The sequence below is a fragment of the Bos mutus genome, chromosome 5, assembly GCF_027580195.1.
Source record: "Bos mutus isolate GX-2022 chromosome 5, NWIPB_WYAK_1.1, whole genome shotgun sequence".
In the NCBI taxonomy this organism is placed as follows: domain Eukaryota; kingdom Metazoa; phylum Chordata; class Mammalia; order Artiodactyla; family Bovidae; genus Bos; species Bos mutus.
In genome coordinates this window covers 10,457,554-10,477,770 of record NC_091621.1, presented here as the reverse complement: position 1 = coordinate 10,477,770, position 20,217 = coordinate 10,457,554, and the positions used below count along the sequence as shown (strand labels likewise).

At 35.8% G+C, this 20,217-nt stretch overlaps 1 protein-coding gene across 5 annotated transcripts in view; it reads right to left on the bottom strand.

Moving 5' to 3' along the window:
* The window catches only part of ANKS1B (ankyrin repeat and sterile alpha motif domain containing 1B), a 1,156,394-nt gene that overhangs the window by 964,854 nt on the left and 171,323 nt on the right, over positions 1-20,217 (bottom strand). For all 5 annotated transcript variants that reach the window (XM_070370293.1, XM_070370295.1, XM_070370296.1 and 2 more), the window contains exons 7-8: positions 18,083-18,196; positions 13,476-13,642 (exon numbers count right to left, since the gene is read on the bottom strand). In XM_070370293.1, coding sequence (XP_070226394.1) covers positions 13,476-13,642; positions 18,083-18,196 — 281 coding nt within the window. The remainder of the gene's footprint in view (positions 1-13,475; positions 13,643-18,082; positions 18,197-20,217) is intronic.

Genomic DNA, 20,217 nt, shown 5'->3' with positions numbered 1-20,217 from the left:
TAATACACCAGGAGAACAAAAGAAATGGGAAAGGACTAACCATAATAAGGAAACTTTTGTCCTGAAACAATGAAATAACTGTTCCACTATTAAAGAATGATGGAAAATGAGAATAGGTACAGATTTGAGTGGAAAATAATTAGTTTACATTTTGACAGGTTGGGTTTCAAAAGGCAGTGAGATGTTTGTAGAAAGGAGTCTTTCTGGCAGCTGTAATACAGAACTGGAGAGTAGTAAGACATTGAGGATAGAACTGTAGATTTGGAAATAAAGAACAATGAGCTGCTATCTGAACACAAAGAGCTGTTCCCACTCCAGAGAAGAGAATGCTCAATAAAGAACATAAAGCCAAGGGACTGTGAGGAGAAGAAGTCAAGTAAGGAAAATACAAACAATGAGTACAGTGGTTGCCTACTTGATACAAGTGGAATCAAAGAGAAAAGAAGTGAATTCGGAAAATCTCCCATAATCATCCAAACCTGAATTTAGTATCTTTCTCATGTATTTAATGCCACTTGTATTAAATATTTCCCGTGTTATAACATTTATTACAGTTTCATCATTGCCTGTGACTATGTCTGTATTGGCTGATAAAACTAGAAGTTCAATGACAGCAGAAGCTGTATCAATCTTGTCAACTGTTATATACATCAGGGCCTAGCACAGAACCTGACACAGAGTAGATATAAGACAAATAATTAAGCATATCATTAAATGCATTATTCTATTAATATCATACAGAAATATGATATTAAAATATAATTAGCAGTGAATTTAGAGGAAGCAGAAACTTTTCAGCTTTGCTCCCATAAACCAAATCATATCACTTCCCTGCTTACAACCTTTTTATTTAAAAAAAATAAGATCACTTTCCATGACCTATAAGTGTATAATATGGCTTTCCAATTCCATTCCATCTCATTCTCTACTTTGTTCAGTATACTCTAGTTTACCCCACTGCCCTCCTTTCTGGTACTTAAACATATTAATCTCTTTTCCACCTCAGGTAAGTGTTTATTTTTATTCCAAATTTTCTTTCCTTGGTATTTTATGACAGGATTCGTCTCTTCCTTCAGATTACAGTTTATACAGCACTCCTCAGAGAGGTCTCCTTTAGCCACTATATATAAATAATCACACCTCACCCCCTAATTGGACTTCCCTGGCGGCTCAGATGGTAAAGTGTCTGTCTACAATTCGGGAGACCCAGGTTTGATCTCTGGGTTGGGAAGATCCCCTGGAGAAGGAAATGGCAATCCACTCCAGTACTATTGCCTGGAAAATCCCATGGATAGAGGAGCCTGGTAGGCTACAGTCCATGGGGCTGCAAAGAGTTGGACATGACTGAGCGACTTCACTTCACTTCACCCCTTAATTACTCTAGCTCATCACTGTGTGTGAATCAGACATTTTGGTTAAACAAGTATGACTCCAGGTTTACAAATAATCAAAGAACTTCTTAAAATTAGGTTACAGATAAGAAAAGAATTTTGAAATATGCCTTCTCATATCTGATCTATGAATATAGAATTCAATGCTTTGAACTGTGATATTATAACATCTAGAAAAGATCAGATTCTTCAGTGTTGATGGCTACATTCTCAAAACCATAAAATGTTACTTGTTCCAAGGATAGGATAAAATTAAAGACCTCTTAAATTAAAGGACAGAGATACAAGTCCTTATTGATAATATGATCTCTCTCTTCTCTTCTATTCTCCCTCTTCACATGTACACACACACACACATGCCCTCGTGTATTATGGTTGTGTATTTTATTAAAAGGATGATACCAGTAGAAGGACAATTAACTAATAAGTTACTGTACACAGGAAACACATTCAATCTCTGTGACCATCTCTTTCTGAAGTCTTATCTGGCACTTGGCTTAATTCCCATGAAGGGTGCTTTGGTCCAATACAACCTTTGAAGATTATACTGGTGAAATGTAATCTTAATTTATGTTGTCCAGAACTTTGCAGATTATAGTTATGAGGAAATGAAATGTGTTCTGATTAGACAGAATAGATGAAAAGGAAGACACTGATAATATCAAATTTTAAGATTAGTTGAATATCCAGAAAAACATTATTGAGCACTTACCATACTCTAGGAATTAAAACAAGCACTTCAAATAGACAGGTTTAGCCTCTTTCTTACAGAGTTTTACATAAATAAGTAGGGGGGGGGGTTAGGGAGAAGCAGACCAAATTTGGGTTGTAAAAAAGAAGATACAGTTTTAAGGATCAAGTGAACAGCACTGAATGAATTTGAAGAACTAAAAATGAAAGGATGATAAGGATGATAATATACTCTTTTGAATACCACTTTATACTTTATACTGGAATAGGTAAATTTAACTCAGATGACCATTATATCTACTATTGTGGGCAAGAATCCCTTAGAAGAAATGGAGTAGCCATCATGGTCAATATCGCATAGGAACCTGGAATGTTAGGTCCATGAATCAAGGCAAAGTGGAAGTGGTCAAACAGGAGATGGCAAGAGTGAACGTTGACATTTTAGGAATCAGTGAACTAAAATGGACTGAAAAGGGAGAATTTAACTCAGATGACCATTATATCTACTACTGTGGGCAAGAACCCCCTAGAGGAAATGGACAAGGCACCATAGTCAACAAAAGAATCCAAAACGCAGTACTTGAATGCAATCTCAAAAACGACAGAATAATCTCTGTTCGTTTCCAAGGCAAACCATTCAATATCACAGTAATCCAAGTCTATGCCCCGACCAGTAACACTGAAGAAGCTGAAGTTCGACGGTTCTATGAAGACCTACAAGACCTTTTGGAACTAACACCCAAAAAAGATGTCCTTTTCATTATAGGGGACTGGAATGCAAAAGTAGGAAGTCAAGAAACACCTGGAGTAACAGGCAAATTTAGCCTTGGAGTACAGAATGAAGCAGGGCAAAGGCTAATAGAGTTTTGCCAAGAGAACGCACTGGTCATAGCAAACACCCTCTTCCAACAACACAAGAGAAGACTCTACACATGGACATCACCAGATGGTCAACACCAAAATCAGATTGATTATATTCTTTGCAGCCAAAGATGGAGAAGCTCTATACAGTCATCAAAAACAAGACCAGGAGCTGACTGTGGCTCAGATCATGAACTCCTTATTGCCAAATTCAGACTGAAATTGAAGAAAGTAGGGAAAACCACTAGACCATTCAGGTATGACCCAAGTCAAATCCCTTATGATTATACAGTGGAAGTGAGACATAGATTTAAGAGACTAGATCTGATAGAGTGCTTGATGAACTATGGAATGAGATTTGTGACATTGTACAGGAGATAGGGATCAAGACCATCTCCATGGCAAAGAAATGCAAAAAAGCAAAATGGCTGTCTGGGGACGCCCTACAAATAGCTGTGAAAAGAAGAGAAACGAAAAGCAAAGGAGGAAAGGAAAGACATAAGCATCTGATTACAGAGTTCCAAAGAATAGCAGGAGAGATAAGAAAGCCTTCCTCAGTGATCAATGCAAGAAATAGAGGAAAACAACAGAATGGGAAAGACTAGAGATCTCTTCAAGAAAATTAGAGATACCAAGGGAACATTTCATGCAAAGATGGGCTCAATAAAGGACAGAAATGGTAAGGACCTAACAGAAGCAGAAGATATTAAGAAGAGGTGGCAAGAATATACAAACTGTACAAAAAAGATCTTCTCGACCCAGATAATCATGATGGTGTGATCACTGACCTAGAGCCAGACATCCTGGAATGTGAAGTTAAGTGGGCCTTAGAAAGCTTCACTACGACAAAGCTAGTGGAGGTGATGGAATTCCAGTTGAGCTATTTCAAATCCTGAAAGATGATGCTATGAACGTGCTGCACTCAATATGCCAGCACATTTGGAAAACTCAGCAGTGGCCACAGGACTGGAAAAGGTCAGTTTTCATTCCAATCCCAAACTAAGGCAATGCCAAAGTATGATTAAACTACCACACAATTGCACTCATCTAACACGCTAGTAAAGTAATGCTCAAAATTCTCCAAGCCAGGCTTCAGCAATATGTGAACCGTGAACCTCCAGATGTTCAAGCTGGTTTTAGAAAAGGCAGAAATTGCCAACATACGCTGGATCATCGAAAAATCAAGAGAGTTTCAGAAAACCATCTATTTCTGCTTTATTGACTATGCCAAAGCCTTTGACTGTGTGGATCACAATAAACTGTGGAAAATTCTGAAAGAGAGGGGAATGCCAGACCACCTGACCTGCCTCTTGAGAAACCCGTACACAGGTCAGGAAGTAACAGTTAGAACTGGACATGGAACAACAGACTGGTTCCAAATAGGAAAAGGAGTACGTCAAGGCTGTATATTGTCACCCTGCTTATTTAACTTCTATGCAGAGTACATCATGAGAAACGCTGGGCTGGAAGAAGTACAAGCTGGAATCAAGATTGCCGGGAGAAATATCAATAACCTCAGATATGCAGATGACACCACCCTTATGGCAGAAAGTGAAGAGGAACTAAAATGCCTCTTGAAGAAAGTGAAAGAGGAGAGTGAAAAAGTTGGCTTAAAGCTCAACATTCCAAAATCTAAGATCATGGCATCTGGTCCCATCACTTCATGGGAAATAGATGGGGAAACCATGGAAACAGTGTCAGACTTTATTTTGGGGGGCTCCAAAATTACTGCAGATGGTGATTGCAGCTACAAAATTAAAAGACACTTACTCCTTGGAAGGAAAGTTATGACCAACCTAGACAGCATATTCAAAAGCAGAGACATTACTTTGCCAACAAAGGTCCGTCTAGTCAAGGCTACGGTTTTTCCAGTGGTCATGTATGGATGTGAGAGTTGGACTGTGAAGAAAGCTGAGCACCGAAGAATTGATGCTTTTGAACTGTGGTGTTGGAGAAGACTCTTGAGAGTCCCTTGGACTGCAAGGAGATTCAACCAGTCCATTCTAAAGGAAATCAGCCCTGGGTGTTCATTGGAAGGACTGATGCTGAAGCTGAAACTCCAATATTTTGGCCACCTCATGCAAAGCGTTGACTCATTGGAAAAGACTCTTATGCTGAGAAATATTGAAGGCAGGAGGAGAAGGGGATGACAGAGAATGAGATGGCTGGATGGCATCACCAACGCGATGGACATGAGTTTGGGTGAACTCCAGGAGTTGGTGATGGACAGGGAGGCCTGGCGTGCTGTATTTCATGGGGTCGCAAAGAGTTGGACACGACTGAGCAACTGAACTGAACAGAACTGAACTTATAATTTATATGGTACTTTAACAGCATTTTTACTTAATTTCAAGTATAAAATAATTTAAAAGTTAAGTTGCATAGAATGAAAGATAAAAATCATATGATCATCTCAATAGAAGCAGAAAAAGCTTTTGACAAAATTCAACATCTTTTCATGATAAAACACTAAAAAAAAATTGGGTATAGAAAGAACATATCTCAACATAATAAAGGCCACATGTGACAAACCCATGATGGCTAACATCATACTCTGTGGTGAAAAGCTGAAAACTTTTCCTCTAAGACAAGAGGGTACTTACTCTCATCACTCCTATTTAACATAGTTCCATAAGTACCAGCCAGAGTAATCATGCAAGAAAAATAAATAAAAGGTATACAAATCAGAAAGAGAAGAGCAAAACTGTCTTTGTCTGCAGACAATATGATCTCATACGTGGAAAAATTCTAAAGACTCCACCTCCAACTTTGGCTCTCAGATTCCAATGAAATCCACCAAAAGCCTTAGCACTAATCAACAAATTAAGTTGCAGGATACAAAACCAACATATAAAAATCATCCACATTTCTATATACTAACAAGACATCTGAACAATAAATAAAGAAAACAACCCTATTCATTACAGTATCAAAAACAATGCAATACTTAGGTATAAATTTAACCAAGGAGGTGAAAGATCTATACACTGAAAACTATAGCACTTAAATGAAAATGAAGACACAAACATATGGAAAGACATTCTGTGTTCATGGATTAGAAGAATTAATATTGATAGAGGTTTCATACTATCCCCAAACCATCTATGGATTCAACGCAATATCTATAAAAAATCCAATGACATTTTCCACAGAAACAGAAAAAGCAAAACTTAATGGTAAATCTTTTGAACTGTGGTGTTAGAGAAGACTCTTGAGAGTCCCTTGGACAGCAAGGAGATACAACCAGTCCATCCTAAAGGAAATCAATTCTGAATATTCATTGGAAGGACTGATGCTAAAGATGAAACTCCAATACTTTGGCCACCTGATGTGAAGAACAGACTCATTTGAAAAGATCTTGATGCTGGGAAAGATTGAAGGAGAGAGGAAAAGGAGATGACAGAGGATGATATGGTTGGATGGCATCACTGACTCAATGGACATTGAGTTTGAGTAGGCTCCATGAGTTGGTGATGGACAGGGAAGCCCGGCGTGCTGCAGTCCATGGAGTCATAAAGAGTTGGACATGACTGAGAGACTGAACTGAACTGAAATGTTAAATCATTTTGCCTTGATGACCAATCATATTTGCATTCACAGGAACAGAGAAAGAAAGCAAAAGCAAATTAAAGTCAGATCATTGAAATCTGAGATCCATAGATCTGTGTGAGGAAGAAGAAAATGGATCTGAGTAGTTGACTGAAAGAAGTCAACATTTAAAAATGCTCTAAAACTTTTGTTTTTAATTTAAAAAATAAAAAACATTCTAGGGCAGTTCACAAAGAGCACAAGAATCACCTTAGGAGTTTATTGTGAAAATCTACCTCTAGACATTCTGATTTAAAAGTAGAGCTCAGAAAGACTTTTTAAAAATACTATGCCACAGATGAGAAATCTGGAGATCAGGATGATTTATCTAAGGAGTAGAACCTAGATTCAAACACAAGTCTCTTTCAGTTCAAAGTTCCTGTTCTCTACACTATAATGTTTCTCTAAGTTACAAATACATGTTATTTCCATGGAATTCTCCAGGCCAAAACACTGGAGTGGGTAGCCTTTCCTTTCTCTAGGGGATCTTCCCAATCCAGGGACCAAACCCAGGTTTCCCGCATTGCAGGTGGATTCTTTACCAACTGAGCCACAAAGGAAGCCCATAATGTTACTCTAAGTTACAAATACATGTTATTGAAGAAATTAGTATAATTCCTTAATGTGAGGACTCAGTAAATTAGTGAAGTTGATGAGAATAATTATGACAATAAAGATCTTTAAATGTTTCGGGAAGTGACACCATGCTAAGTAAAAGCAAGATTATAGGGTAAAAAGAAAATCTTCTTCAAAGCTAGAATAGATTTATTTCAGTAACATAGAATAGATGATTATAGGAAAAGATATAACATAGTCAATGTTTGTCTCATTTATTTTAGGGGCAAGCTATTTCCACTTTTATTAATATATACTTCTCACTGGTTCATTATCCTGGTTCATTTTAGAACTTTTTCATTCCCTGTCAAATTCACTGTCTTGACTACCTCATTCTTTCTGCAAATTAAGACTGTTTCTCATTATTAATTATTTGGTAGAATAAACTGGCAGCTATCAACTAAATGGAACTGTTGTGAAACTAAGCAACCAAAATATTTAAACTTTAAAAAGCATAGATAATAGAAATAAAAATTCTGGCAAAAGCAAGCTAAAATAATACCAGACAATTTTAAAATTCTAAGCCTGAGATTAAAGCAGGCCGCATAGAATATTTTCCATCTACTGTTATTGACTTTGACTGTATTGTAGAGAATCTAATTCTTCATCTGTTAGAGGCTGAATTGGTCCCAATATTCAGTAGTCATGTCTCAAATGGTCCCATGATAAAATACATTAGAAGCATGAGCGAGTTCAGTAATTTTTTTTTTTTTTTTTTTGGTTACTAGTTCAATACTCCATTAGAATTAATCGTTCTTCAAGGTGAAAAACATTTCCCGGAACACAAAGATAAGTGATTATCACCACTGACGTGTCTCTTTAAGCTCAGGCTCTAGAATGATTTCCTTTGGCATTAGGAAGCAAAATGGGATTCCTTTACAATGGCAGGCTGTCCAAAGCCTTTATTCCAAAACAGGATCAAGAATTCTAAAATGCACAGCATGAAACAGAGTTACAAATCAGGTGCATTATGGCAAATGAATGAGGTCAATGTGACAAGCGGCTGAGAGTTGTCAAAAATTAACTTCATCATTATCTGGAGAGCAAGGTTAGAACGTTGAATTATTATCAAATTTTCAACAAAACATTTCAGTTAACTCATGAGAAAAAAATATCGATTCTCAGGGAAATCATAATAGCTGAGTTTTCTGTTGGGAAGATTAAATTCAAGTTAGATATTATAGAGAGATCACAGAGAATGGAAATATCAAAACAAAGATTGGCTGATGTTATATCTGCAGAGTGATCACAAAACTTCATGAAATTCAAATATATAGAAGTTTAATTAGGAAGGAAGTTTGCTGCCTTTGGATAATTTAACAGAATGCTCTTAGGATTAAGAGATATTTTACTGTCAAACACGTTTCAAAATGTGCACACGATACAGTACTATGCACCACATCATAATCAGCAAGAATAATTAACAATTAGCGGGAGAAAAAAACCAGGGTGTGAAATAATATGAGAGAAATATAAAATATAAAAGTGAAATAATATAAAAGAAATATACACAGAGTTAAATTGCACAAAACTTGCCAACACAACTCCATTCAAATAATAACACTTAGGTGCTGCTAAAGTGTCTAGGTTTCCCCCCAGGAGAAAAAATACGTATTTCATCCCTGATGCTTCTTATTTATTTCTTAGATACATGGGATGGTGACACAATAATGCCTTTTAAAATTTATATCTGAAAAAATGATTTCCTGAAACCTAAATTCTGAAATTTGCTCTAAAGATCTTTATGCTATCATCAAATTTCTCTAAGGCATGCTATGTTCACATTTTAAAAGTGTGTACATTGTTTACACACAGAGGGAAAGCTGATACATGACTTGGGAAAACAAATGAAATGACTAGAAAATGTTTTTCAGATAATTTTATATTCTTTCAAAAATCTAAGTTTCAGGGGTTGATAAAGAATGTGAAGATATTTATATTTTTTCAAAATTTACATTCTAGATTATATAATGTCTTAATTCAACTTAGAAAATGATTCCATTTGCATATTATAAAAGAACCTAAAACAGACTGACTTTTGAATTAAAATTTTGCAAGATAAAATGCAATTTTAACTTGAGCTTCCTTTCACATTAAATGTAAAACCTTCTATCAGATACATTCAATCATTGTAAGAATTTAATTCCTAATTCACTTATTTTAGTAAAATTTTTCAAACTACCATCTTAAGGCTAATATTTTAATAAAACCAAAATTTCCAATTCAAAAATAAAAGTTCTTACATAAGATGGCTGATTTTATATTTTAAATTACTGAATTAGAGTGCCCTCTACTGGATAAAAAAGGCAATAAAAGTTAAAATGACAAAGAATAGTTAAAATACCTAAAAAATTCAAGCCAAGTCATTAATATGTAAAATACATTTATTAAAAACATAAATGCTACACAACAGATTTTCCTTTACTTTGATTTTTTCTAAATTACTTCTGGAATTATCTGTCATATGACAACAAATAAGTTGAACATTTCATGTCATATAAACTTAAATTTTAACTGAACTCAAACACCTGTCCTTCAGCCAGTAATGTGAATAATAAAAGTGTTTTCCACATTTAACATTCCATTATAATATAGAAATAACTGCAACTTATGATTATGGATGAACTACAGTTTGAATTTTCCTTAATGATGAACTGAAACCTCCCTACTTCAAGAGAGCTCTTAAACTGCACAGTAGAATTAGGCTGGGCACCAGAAGTCTGAGATTTATTTAGATCTAAAATTCCGTAATTCTGTGGTTTTAGCAAGACCTCAGTTAAGACTCATTATCTGAGGTCTGGATTACTTCAGTAAGGTCCTAGCAGATTTTGGGTCCTCTAGACCAATAATATACATGTTAGTAATAGTTTTTCAAAGAACAATGTTCAGAATCACCCAAAACAATTCTGTTTCAGTTGTTCTGCCATGGTAGCTGAGGATGTCTGCATTTTTTGAAGCTTTCTAGATAAGTCTAATGTACGACCATTGCTAAGAATCACTGTTTGAGTCTCTCCCTAGAAAATCTGACATCGAGGTACCACTTCTAACTTCTAAAAATGTCACCTTCATAAATGGACTCCCATACTCAAGAGTTATTCTCCTCAGCATCAAAATTAAACTTCTGACTAGCTTCCCAATCTAATTATCTCCCCTGTTCTGTAACGAAATAGTTGAGTGGTAAGACTGCCTTTGTCCAGATCCAGTAAATACCAGACTGGCCCTGCTATTTACTGTGTAAACTTAGGAAGGACATACAAGTTCTCTGTGCCTCCATTTTTCTTATCTATAAAATGGGAGGAGTAATACTACCTATCTCACAGGGTTAGCATGAGGATTAAATCAATTAATAAAAAGTGTTATGTCAATGTTAAAAATTATTATGACTTAACCAGCTTCACTCTCTACTACTTTTCAAAACAAACTCTCATGGTAAATTATCCTCATTTTAAGTGCTAGGCCTTACCTTTGGGCTTTTGCACATTATGTTTCTGCAGATTGAAATTCTCTCCCATTCATTCATTCCAATACAAGTGCAGAGATTATTTCCCCTTCCTCCAGATTAAGATTTAATTTCTCCCTACCTCCATGAAGACGTCAATGAATACCTATAAATCATTAATCTCTTCCTCAAAAAAATTTCCTTTGGCTACAGGGTAATTTATTATAAGAAATAGAGCTGGGAATTAATGACACTGGCTCTGAGTTTGAATCCTAGATCTGTAACTTACCAGCTGAGTCATGTCCAAATCTATAACTCCATTATTAGGATTACTGTATGGATTAGGTGGCTTAAGTAATATAAAGCATTAAAACATCAAATAGCAAGCATCTAATAAATGTCAATTCTTATAATATTTATTTGTTTTTTATACTAGTCTTGTCTACACACAGTGATTTAAGACTTCTTGGAGCAGAAATTCTGAACTCCTCGAAGTTAGAAACCACATCTCATTATTGCTATTATAAGTGCTATAGCTCACAACACTGTAATGACCATTTATATTAAATGATCTATAAGTACTCATATAAATTTTTTGTATAATTTGAGAGTATAATTCATTTTAAAAACTTGGAAAAACAATCTTGATAAATAGAAAGAGACATTCGACAAAACAGGAATTAACCAAATACAACGCAGGCTGTAGAGAAGAGTTAAATAAATTGCATTGCTTTTTAAATATTCAATAACAGGTTTCTATCAGATTCAACTTCTGAAAGTCAACTTTCAATAATGCATTTTATGCATCTAAAATCCTTTAGATTTTTCTCATTTCCTAAAAAATAAATACTAGACTTCTCAGCCTGACATTCAAAATCATCCCTGGCCTGAACTCATTCTATCTTCTAATCTTATCTCCATTGTCCCCCTTTATGAACTTTATTATTCCAGGTAAATAGAACTATTTGCTTTTACTCATGTGTACCCTCTGCTTTTCTGCTTCATGTAACCTTTAATATTTTCATATGATAATATTTTCAAAGAACACAATATAAAGTTTCATTATAGAAACAAAGAGTGATGGCTTTTATGGACATATAAGCTTGAATTTTGAACTTAAGTTCAACTTAGGAGCATTAATTTCTCCCTTAGTACTGTCACAGTCTTTTTTTTTTTTTTTTTTTTACAAAAAAGCAGTCTTTGACTTACAAAACAAATTGGCCACCACTCACCCCAAATTATGTCACCCTCTCAATGCCAAAAGCCCTTGCCATTACTACTCAAAAGATATAAGTTTGAATTATGGTCTCCAAGTAGAGCATGCAGACCCTAGGGTGCACAAGATACCAACTGAATAAAAGAAAAAGATTAGATCATCCATTTTACACTTTATCATCCTCACTTGAATTTCTCTTGTAGTATATGCCCCATAATTTATAGCATATATTCTTAAAAATTATAAATAAATACATTTGGGATGTTTGCTCAAAATTTGTTTACTACTGGTACATAACAAGATAAGTCTTGAAACCACTGGTCTAGAATATCAGGTCTTTCAGAAAATTTTTGGGTTGAGGAATAGAAGACAGAAATAGCCACTTTAGAGATATCTTTAGATATGGACCTAAATACTATGTATTGTTTATGTAGGATAAATATGTCTTAATTTCTAATCAACTTTCAAGGAAATGTGGAAATGTAACTGGTTTATAATTTGAGTTAGCATAGGCCTGTTGTAGATTTAAAAAAAAAAAACAACAAGGAGTTTTGCCCTAACATTAAAGTTAGTACAGTAAATATTTCATTACTATAAAAATATCATTTGGGAAAACCTACAAGTATTTACTTCATTATACATATACTTAATCAATTATGAATAATTATATTCATAAAGAGCTTTTATTGGAGCCAATAATGTGATGTTTTTCAAAACACAGTAAAAGGAAAAAAAAAAACAGGCCTAGAAGGTATGACTGGCCTTGGACCTAGACTAGCAAATACTACCCTGGGAAAATGTCACTTTAAGTAATAGTAAGTAACTAAATGTTCTCACACAGTAGTATACTTAGAAAACTTTTTTTAGCCTTCATCAATAAAATGCCATACTTAACACGATCCACTCTATTACCAGTTTTTGAAGAAAGTATAATATTTCCATAACAAATTAAGTACTAAAAGTCATAAAAGGTTTCATATCATAATAATGCATTTCCTTTAATACCAATGCATCCTATAAATCCTTCTATAGGACTAAAGACAGATATAAAAATCTTGACTTTAAACTGACTGATTATAGTTTTTCTTGATATTGTATCAATATAAAAATTCAACTAAGCAAGAATCTCTTACTCATGATTCAGATTCTGAGCTTACAGTTTGCATACAAACTATTGGGATTTGTGTAAGATTATGAAAATATTCAGGTCAAACTATCCACAGTGACTGTCTCCTACTATGATTTATAAAGTGGGCAGGAAGTATACACTCATGGCTCAGCTATGTCTTTCTTCTTTCAAGATGGTGTTAGACTCAGATGACAGAGAAAACAGGGAAAAAAGACAAAAAGGAAGATTTTCTTCTTTCTTTGGAAACCACTGTCATTATGCCCAATAAAACTAAAAGAACATAATCAAAGGGACTATGAATTTATATGCTACAAGGGTCTAACAGTGGTGAGATCATCGCAAACCATAAGTGATTTATCAAAGCGTTTCTTCCCTACACATGCTGTGAGAATGAAACACCAATAAATATCAGGGAAGCGCAATGGAGAGCCTGACATTTGACCCTGGCTAAATCTAAAGGTAAGATAACACATAAATCCCATGGTTTTCAGGTACACAATGAACTGGCAAAGACAGACATATTGTCTTCTTTCCCCCCTTACTTACTACACTCTGGCTTCCATTTTTCCCAAGTTCTTCCTCTGAAATCTTGCTCAAATTATCTAAGTAGTGGTCTGATATTGTGTGGCACAAATCTTCAAATGAATAATCCTTTTCTTGACAGAGTTTTATTTCATCCAAGAGTTTTGATAATTCACCAGTCACAGTTTCACCTATAAGAAGAGAGTAATTTTTCAGAAGGTTCAAAAAAGAATACTTCTAAAACTTCATGCTAAATAATAAAAATATAACCAGAATAGTGCTAGAACTCAAAACACGGCAAACAAAATTATCAGAAAGTTTATTTTGCTGAAAGTAAGGTACTAACACCTCCAAGGTAAGAGAAACCTCAGTAAAACAGTATGCACTGAGAGAGGGCCTCAGAGGGCAGACAGACTGAAACCACAATCACAGAAAACTAACCAATCTAATCACATGGACCACATTTTGTCTAACTCAATGAAGCTAAGCTATGCCATGTAGGGCATCAAGATGGACAGGTCATGGTGAAGAGTTCTGGCAAAATGTGGTCCACTGGAGAAGGGAATGGCAGACCACTTCAGTATTCCTGCCTTGAGAACCCCATAAACAGTATGAAAAGGCAAAAAGATAGGACACTGAAAGAGGAACTCCCCAGGTTGGTAGGTGCCGAATACACTACTGGAGATCAGTGGAGAAATAACTCCAGAAAGAATGAAGAGACGGAGCCAAAGCAAAAACAATACCCAGTCGTGGATGTGACTGGTGACAGAAGCAAGGTCCGATGCTATAAAAGCAATATCGCATAGGAACCTGGAATGTCAGGTCCATGAATCAAGGCAAATTGGAAGTGGTCAAACAGGAGATGGCAAGAGTGAACGTTGACATTTTAGGAATCAGTGAACTAAAATGGACTGGAATGGGTGAATTTAACTCAGATGACCATTATATCTACTACTGTGGGCAAGAATCCCCTAGAAGAAATGGACTAGGCATTATAGTCAACAAAAGAGTCCAAAATGCAGTACTTGGATGCAATCTCAAAAATGACAGAATGATCTCTGTTCGTTTCCAAGGCAAACCATTCAATATCACGGTAATCCAAGTCTATTCCCCAACCGGTAACACTGAAGAAGCTGAAGTTGAACGGTTCTATGAAGACCTGCAAGACCTTTTAGAACTAACACCCAAAAAAGATGTCCTTTTAATTATAGGGGACTGGAATACAAAAGTAGGAAGTCAAGAAACACCTGGAGTAACAAGCAAATTTGGCCTTGGAGTACAGAATGAAGCAGGGCTAATAAGAGTTTTGCCAAGAAAACAAACTGGTCATAGAAAACACCCTCTTCTAACAACATAGACATCACCTGATGGCCAACACCGAAATCAGACTGACTATATTCTTTGCAGCCAAAGATGGAGAAGCTCTATACAGTCAGCAAAAACGAGACCGGGAGCTGACTATGGCTCAGATCATGAACTCCTTATTGCCAAGTTCAGACTTGAATGGAAGAAAGTAGGGAAAACCACTAGACCATTCAGGTATGATCTAAATCAAATCCCTTACGATTATACAGTGGAAGTGACAAATAGATTTAAGGCACTAGACCTGATAGAGTGTCTGATGAACCATGGACATTGTACAGGGGACAGGGATCAAGACCATCCCCAAGAAAAAGAAATGCAGAAAAGCAAAATGGCTGTCTTGGGAGGCCTTATAAATAGCTGTGAAAAGAAGAGAAGCCAAAAGCAAAGGAGAAAAGGAAAGCTATACCCATTTGAATTCAGAGTTCCAAAATATAGGAAGGAGAGAGAAGAAAGCCTTCCTCAGTGATCAGTGCAAAGAAATAGAGGAAAACAACAGAATGGGAAAGACTAGAGATCTCTTCAAGATATTAGAGATATCAAGGGAACATTTCATGCAAAGATGGGCTCAATAAAGGACAGAAATGGTATGGACCTAACAGAAGCAGAAAATATTAAGAAGAGGTGGCAAGAATACACAGAAGAACTGTACAAAAGAGATCTTCACACCCAGATAATCACGATGGTGTGATCACTCACCTAGACCCAGACATCCTGGAATATGAAGTCAAGTGGGCCTTAGGAAGCATCATTATGAACAAAGCTAGTAGAGGTGATAGAACGCCAGCTGAGCTATTTCAAATCCTAAAAGATAATGCTGTGAAAGTGCTGCACTCAATATGCTACCGTTTGGAAAACTCAGCAGTGGCCACAGGACTGGAAAAGGTCAGTTTTCATTCCAATCCCAAAGAAAGGCAATGCCAAAGAATGTTCAAACTACCACACAATTGCATTCATCTCACACACTAGTAAAGTAATGCTCATAATTCTCCAAACCAGGCTTCAGTGACACGTGAACCATGAACTTCCAGATGTTCAAGTTGGTTTTAGAAAAGGCAGAGGAACCAGAGATCAAATTGCCAACATCCACTGGATCATGGAAAAAGCAAGAGAGTTCCAGAAAAACATATATTTCTGCTTTATTGACTATGCCAAAGTCTTTGACAGTGTGGATCACATAAACTGTGAAAAATTCTGAAAGAAATGGGAATACCAGACCACCTGACCTACTTCTTAAGAAATCTGTATGCAGGTCAGGAAGCAACAGTTAGAACTGGACACAGAGCAACAGACTGGTTCTAAATAGGAAAAGGAGTACGTCAAGGCTCTATATCATCACCCTGCTTATTTAACTTTTATGCAAAGTACATCATGAGAAATGCTGGGCTGGATGAAGCACAAGCTGGAATCAAGATTGCCGGGAGAAATATCAATAACTTCAGTTATGCAGATGACATCACCCTTATGATAGGAAGTGAAGAAGAACTAAAGAGCCTCTTGATGAAAGTGAAAGAGGAGAGTAAAAACGTTGGCTTAAAGTTCAACATTCAGAAAACGAAGGTCATGGCATCTGGTCCCATCACTTCATGGCAAATAGATGGGGAACAGCGGAAACAGTGACAGATTTTATTTTGGGGGGCTCCAAAATCACTGCAGATTGGAAACTGCAGTCATGAAATTCAAAGACACTTGGTCCTTGGAAGAAAAATTATGACCAAACTAGACAGCATATTAAAAAGCAGAGGCATTACTTTGACAACATAGGTCCGTCTCATCAAGGCTATGGTTTTTCCAGTAGTTATGCATGGATTCACAATTGGACTATAAAGAAAGCTGAGCACCGAAGAATTAATGCTTTTGAACTGTGGTGTTGGAGAAGACTCTTGAGAGTCCCTTGAACTGCAAGGGGATCCAACCAGTCCATTCTAAACGAGATCAGTCCTGGGTGTTCATTGGAAGGACTGATGTTGAAGCTGAAACTCCAATACTTTGGCCACCTGATGCGAAGAGCTGACTCGTTTGAAAATACCCTAGTGCTGAGAAAGATTGAAGGCAGGAAGAGAAGGGGACAACAGAGGATGAGATGGTTGGATAGCATCACTGACTCAATGGACATGAGTGGGTAAACTCCAGGAGTTGGTGATGGACAGGGAGTCCTGGCGTGCTGTGGTCCACGGGGTTGCAAAGAGTTGGACACGACTGAGTGACTGAATTGAACTGAACTGAAACCATAATTAGTACAATAATATTAAAAGACAAAAAGAAATTCCAATTTTGTCTATTTTTTTTCTTTATCAAAATAAAAGTAAGTACTGAAGGTTTACACAAATGTAGTAAATAAAATCATTTGGAATTACAATTCCTAAAACTTCACTTATAATAGCATTTAATTTCAAAAGTCTTTTAGAACAGTAGTCCTGAACATTTTTGGCACCAGGGACTGGTTTTGTGGAAGACAGTTTTCCCACAGTCAGCTTTGGGGGGATGGTTTTGGGATGATTCATGCACATTACACATATTGTGTACTTTATTACTGTTATATCAGTTCCACCTCATATCACCAGGCATTAGATTCTGGAGGTTGGGGACCTCAACCCAAGCATTTGTGGGCATTTTACTTTAGTGACAGAATTCATTCAACATTAAAAAAATTGAAATAGTGCTGGGATTCTACTTTCTAGGTTCAACAAAAACAAATAGTAGAACATATTTAAACAAATAATTATGTAACCATTAAAGGGATAACAGAAGGAACAGATATATAATATGCATCAACTATGGACATGAATATTTCATAAGTTACATGCAAATACTCATTTTTTTCTAATTATTCTCAGAAAGCAACTTTATCCCAATGATTTATTCTAAAAAAAAAAAAACAGCAGTTACATTCAAGATATATGTTTTTTAGTCTACCTTAAGGGCGCAAAGAGTCGGACACGACTGAGCAACTGAACTGAACTGAACTGAACTGAAAAACATATTTTAGGGGGAAAAAGTCAACTGTGAAATATCCACTCAATGTAAGCTTCATGTCAGCAGGGATTGCTATTTCCCTTGATCACCATTGTATCTCAGGACTAAGAATAGTGTCTGATAAACAGTAGGAACTCAATAAATATTGACTGAATAATGGATAAAATATAGAATATAAGATATAACTTATTAGACCTTAAATTTTCACAAGTTTGAGCCCTTTTGTGCATACAGCATAAAATTGTGCATAACAGTCTAATATCATCTCAAGAGTTTTATAATTAGCTACTCACTTTTGGTCTTCTGGGAAGGAGATTCAACAGGAGATGAAATATGTGTTTCTTGCGTCATATCTTCCTGTATGTGCTCTTCAAGGACTGTTGGTCTTCCCACGCCTTCTAAATATTCTGTGTATATAAGTTTTTGAAATTACACAGTTGAATTCATATATGTTAAAAACTCTAACTTGGTTTTACTTTTGATGGACACTTTTTCAGTTATTTCTTCATATCTTAAGTTTTTCAAAAAAACTTCAAAAAACCAAAGTAAAAGCTCTTCATGATGAGCTATTAATTTAAAGCTTTTAAATTAAAACATAAAAAATATTTCAAGAGAGACTCATGAATCCTTTTCATGAAAAGTAAACTTTTGTCACATTCTTTCCTTAAAAATAAATGTACCAGTTGAAGATAAATAGCATCCTTGGTTTCCTTAAATATATTCTATCTGGAGGTTTAAAGGAGAAGGCAATGGCCACCCACTCTAGTACTCTTGCCTGGAAAATCCCATGGATGGAGGAGCCTGGTGGGCTGCAGTCCATGGGGCCACAAAGAGTCGGACACGACTGAGCGACTTCACTTTGACTTTTCCCTTTCATGCATTGGAGAAGGAAATGGCAACCCACTCCAGTGTTCTTGCCTGGAGAATCCAAGGGATGGCGGACTCTGGTGGGCTGCTGTCTATGGGGTCGCACGAGTCAGACACGACTGAAGTGACTTAGCAGCAGGAGGTTTAAAACTCTCTGACTGATGCTTTTAATAGACCATGTCCATAAACAGGGATATAAAATTTAGATGCATATAACAACCAGTCAGGTAACATAAATAAATGAAGTGGGGTAAGCGTAATTTGCAATGGTGTTACAATCTTGTGAGATAAACATAATTGCGTATTGAACTGTTGTTCAACAAAAAAATAATGTTTTTTGCATTATTCTTGAAGCAGTATTCTTCACTCAGCACCTCACTCATTTTTCCAACTTTGATGAGGATATAGTAATAATAAAACTTAAATATTGCTTTCTATACACTCAGCACTGTTTTAAGTATTTGATAATAATTAACTCATTTAACCTTCTCAAAACTATGACACAGGTACTATTATTATTTCAGCTTTAAAGATGAAAACTAAAGGGGAAGGATTATTAACTTGGCCATGTTTATTCAGCTAGTATATAGCGAACACAGAGATAAAAGAATCATCTCACTTTTCTCTCAATCATAAAGAAAACAGCATCTGAATGCAGGGATATGTCAGCTAACATTTAATCTCAATGATACAGAAGAAAACAGAAAGCCTGCAAAGCCTGGTTAACCAGAGAGCAGATGCACCATCTAAAGTTCAGCCATGAAGTAAAATGAAACCTTGCATTTTTTGAGAAACCAAAACTCTGGAGTGTTATCTGAAATCCTAGATTTTTAAATGCTGAAAGCTAATTCAATTTTACAGAAACACAGCATGAGCCAAAGTATGTGATCTAAACAAGGTATATCTGCTATTGCCCAAAAGGCATTCATCAGAGTTTGTAGCCTCTAAGGGATTAAATCAATAGACTCCTCACCAAGGGTATCTTTTACTTGTGCTTCTTTATTCAGAAGGCACCCCTTTTTTCCTAAAATTCAGTTAAGACACTTTGTGCTTTCATGCCAACCACCTGTGTCTTCATACTATCCAAATGGTTTCTACCTAAGAGCAATTCTACTAGGCAAATTCTGCTAGGAAAAGAAAGCATCATATGGCATTCTATCATTACAATTTTTGACCCAGACAGTAATTTTACCTACTATAAATTGTATTTACTGCAATAACAAACTTTTTCATAAGATATTAAATGTGCCAGTGATTGAACACCAGGAATGTAGAGAATATAGATAATGTGTTCACATTCTAAAATTTGACAATAGCTATAAAAATTCAAAGAAGTAGCAAATACTCTATCACAAATTTACATACCTAATAACAAATAGTGACTATTTAAGAGAACACCTGTATAATAACATTTTCATCTAAGTTAAACCAATGCAATGTGTTAAAAGTGCCTGTAATTATGTCATGCCCCCTTTTCAGTGGACAGCATTTATTTGCTTCTCCCAAAAGATATATTAGGCACAAGTCTCAGTTTTTTTTAACTTCAGTTAGAGGCAAAAAT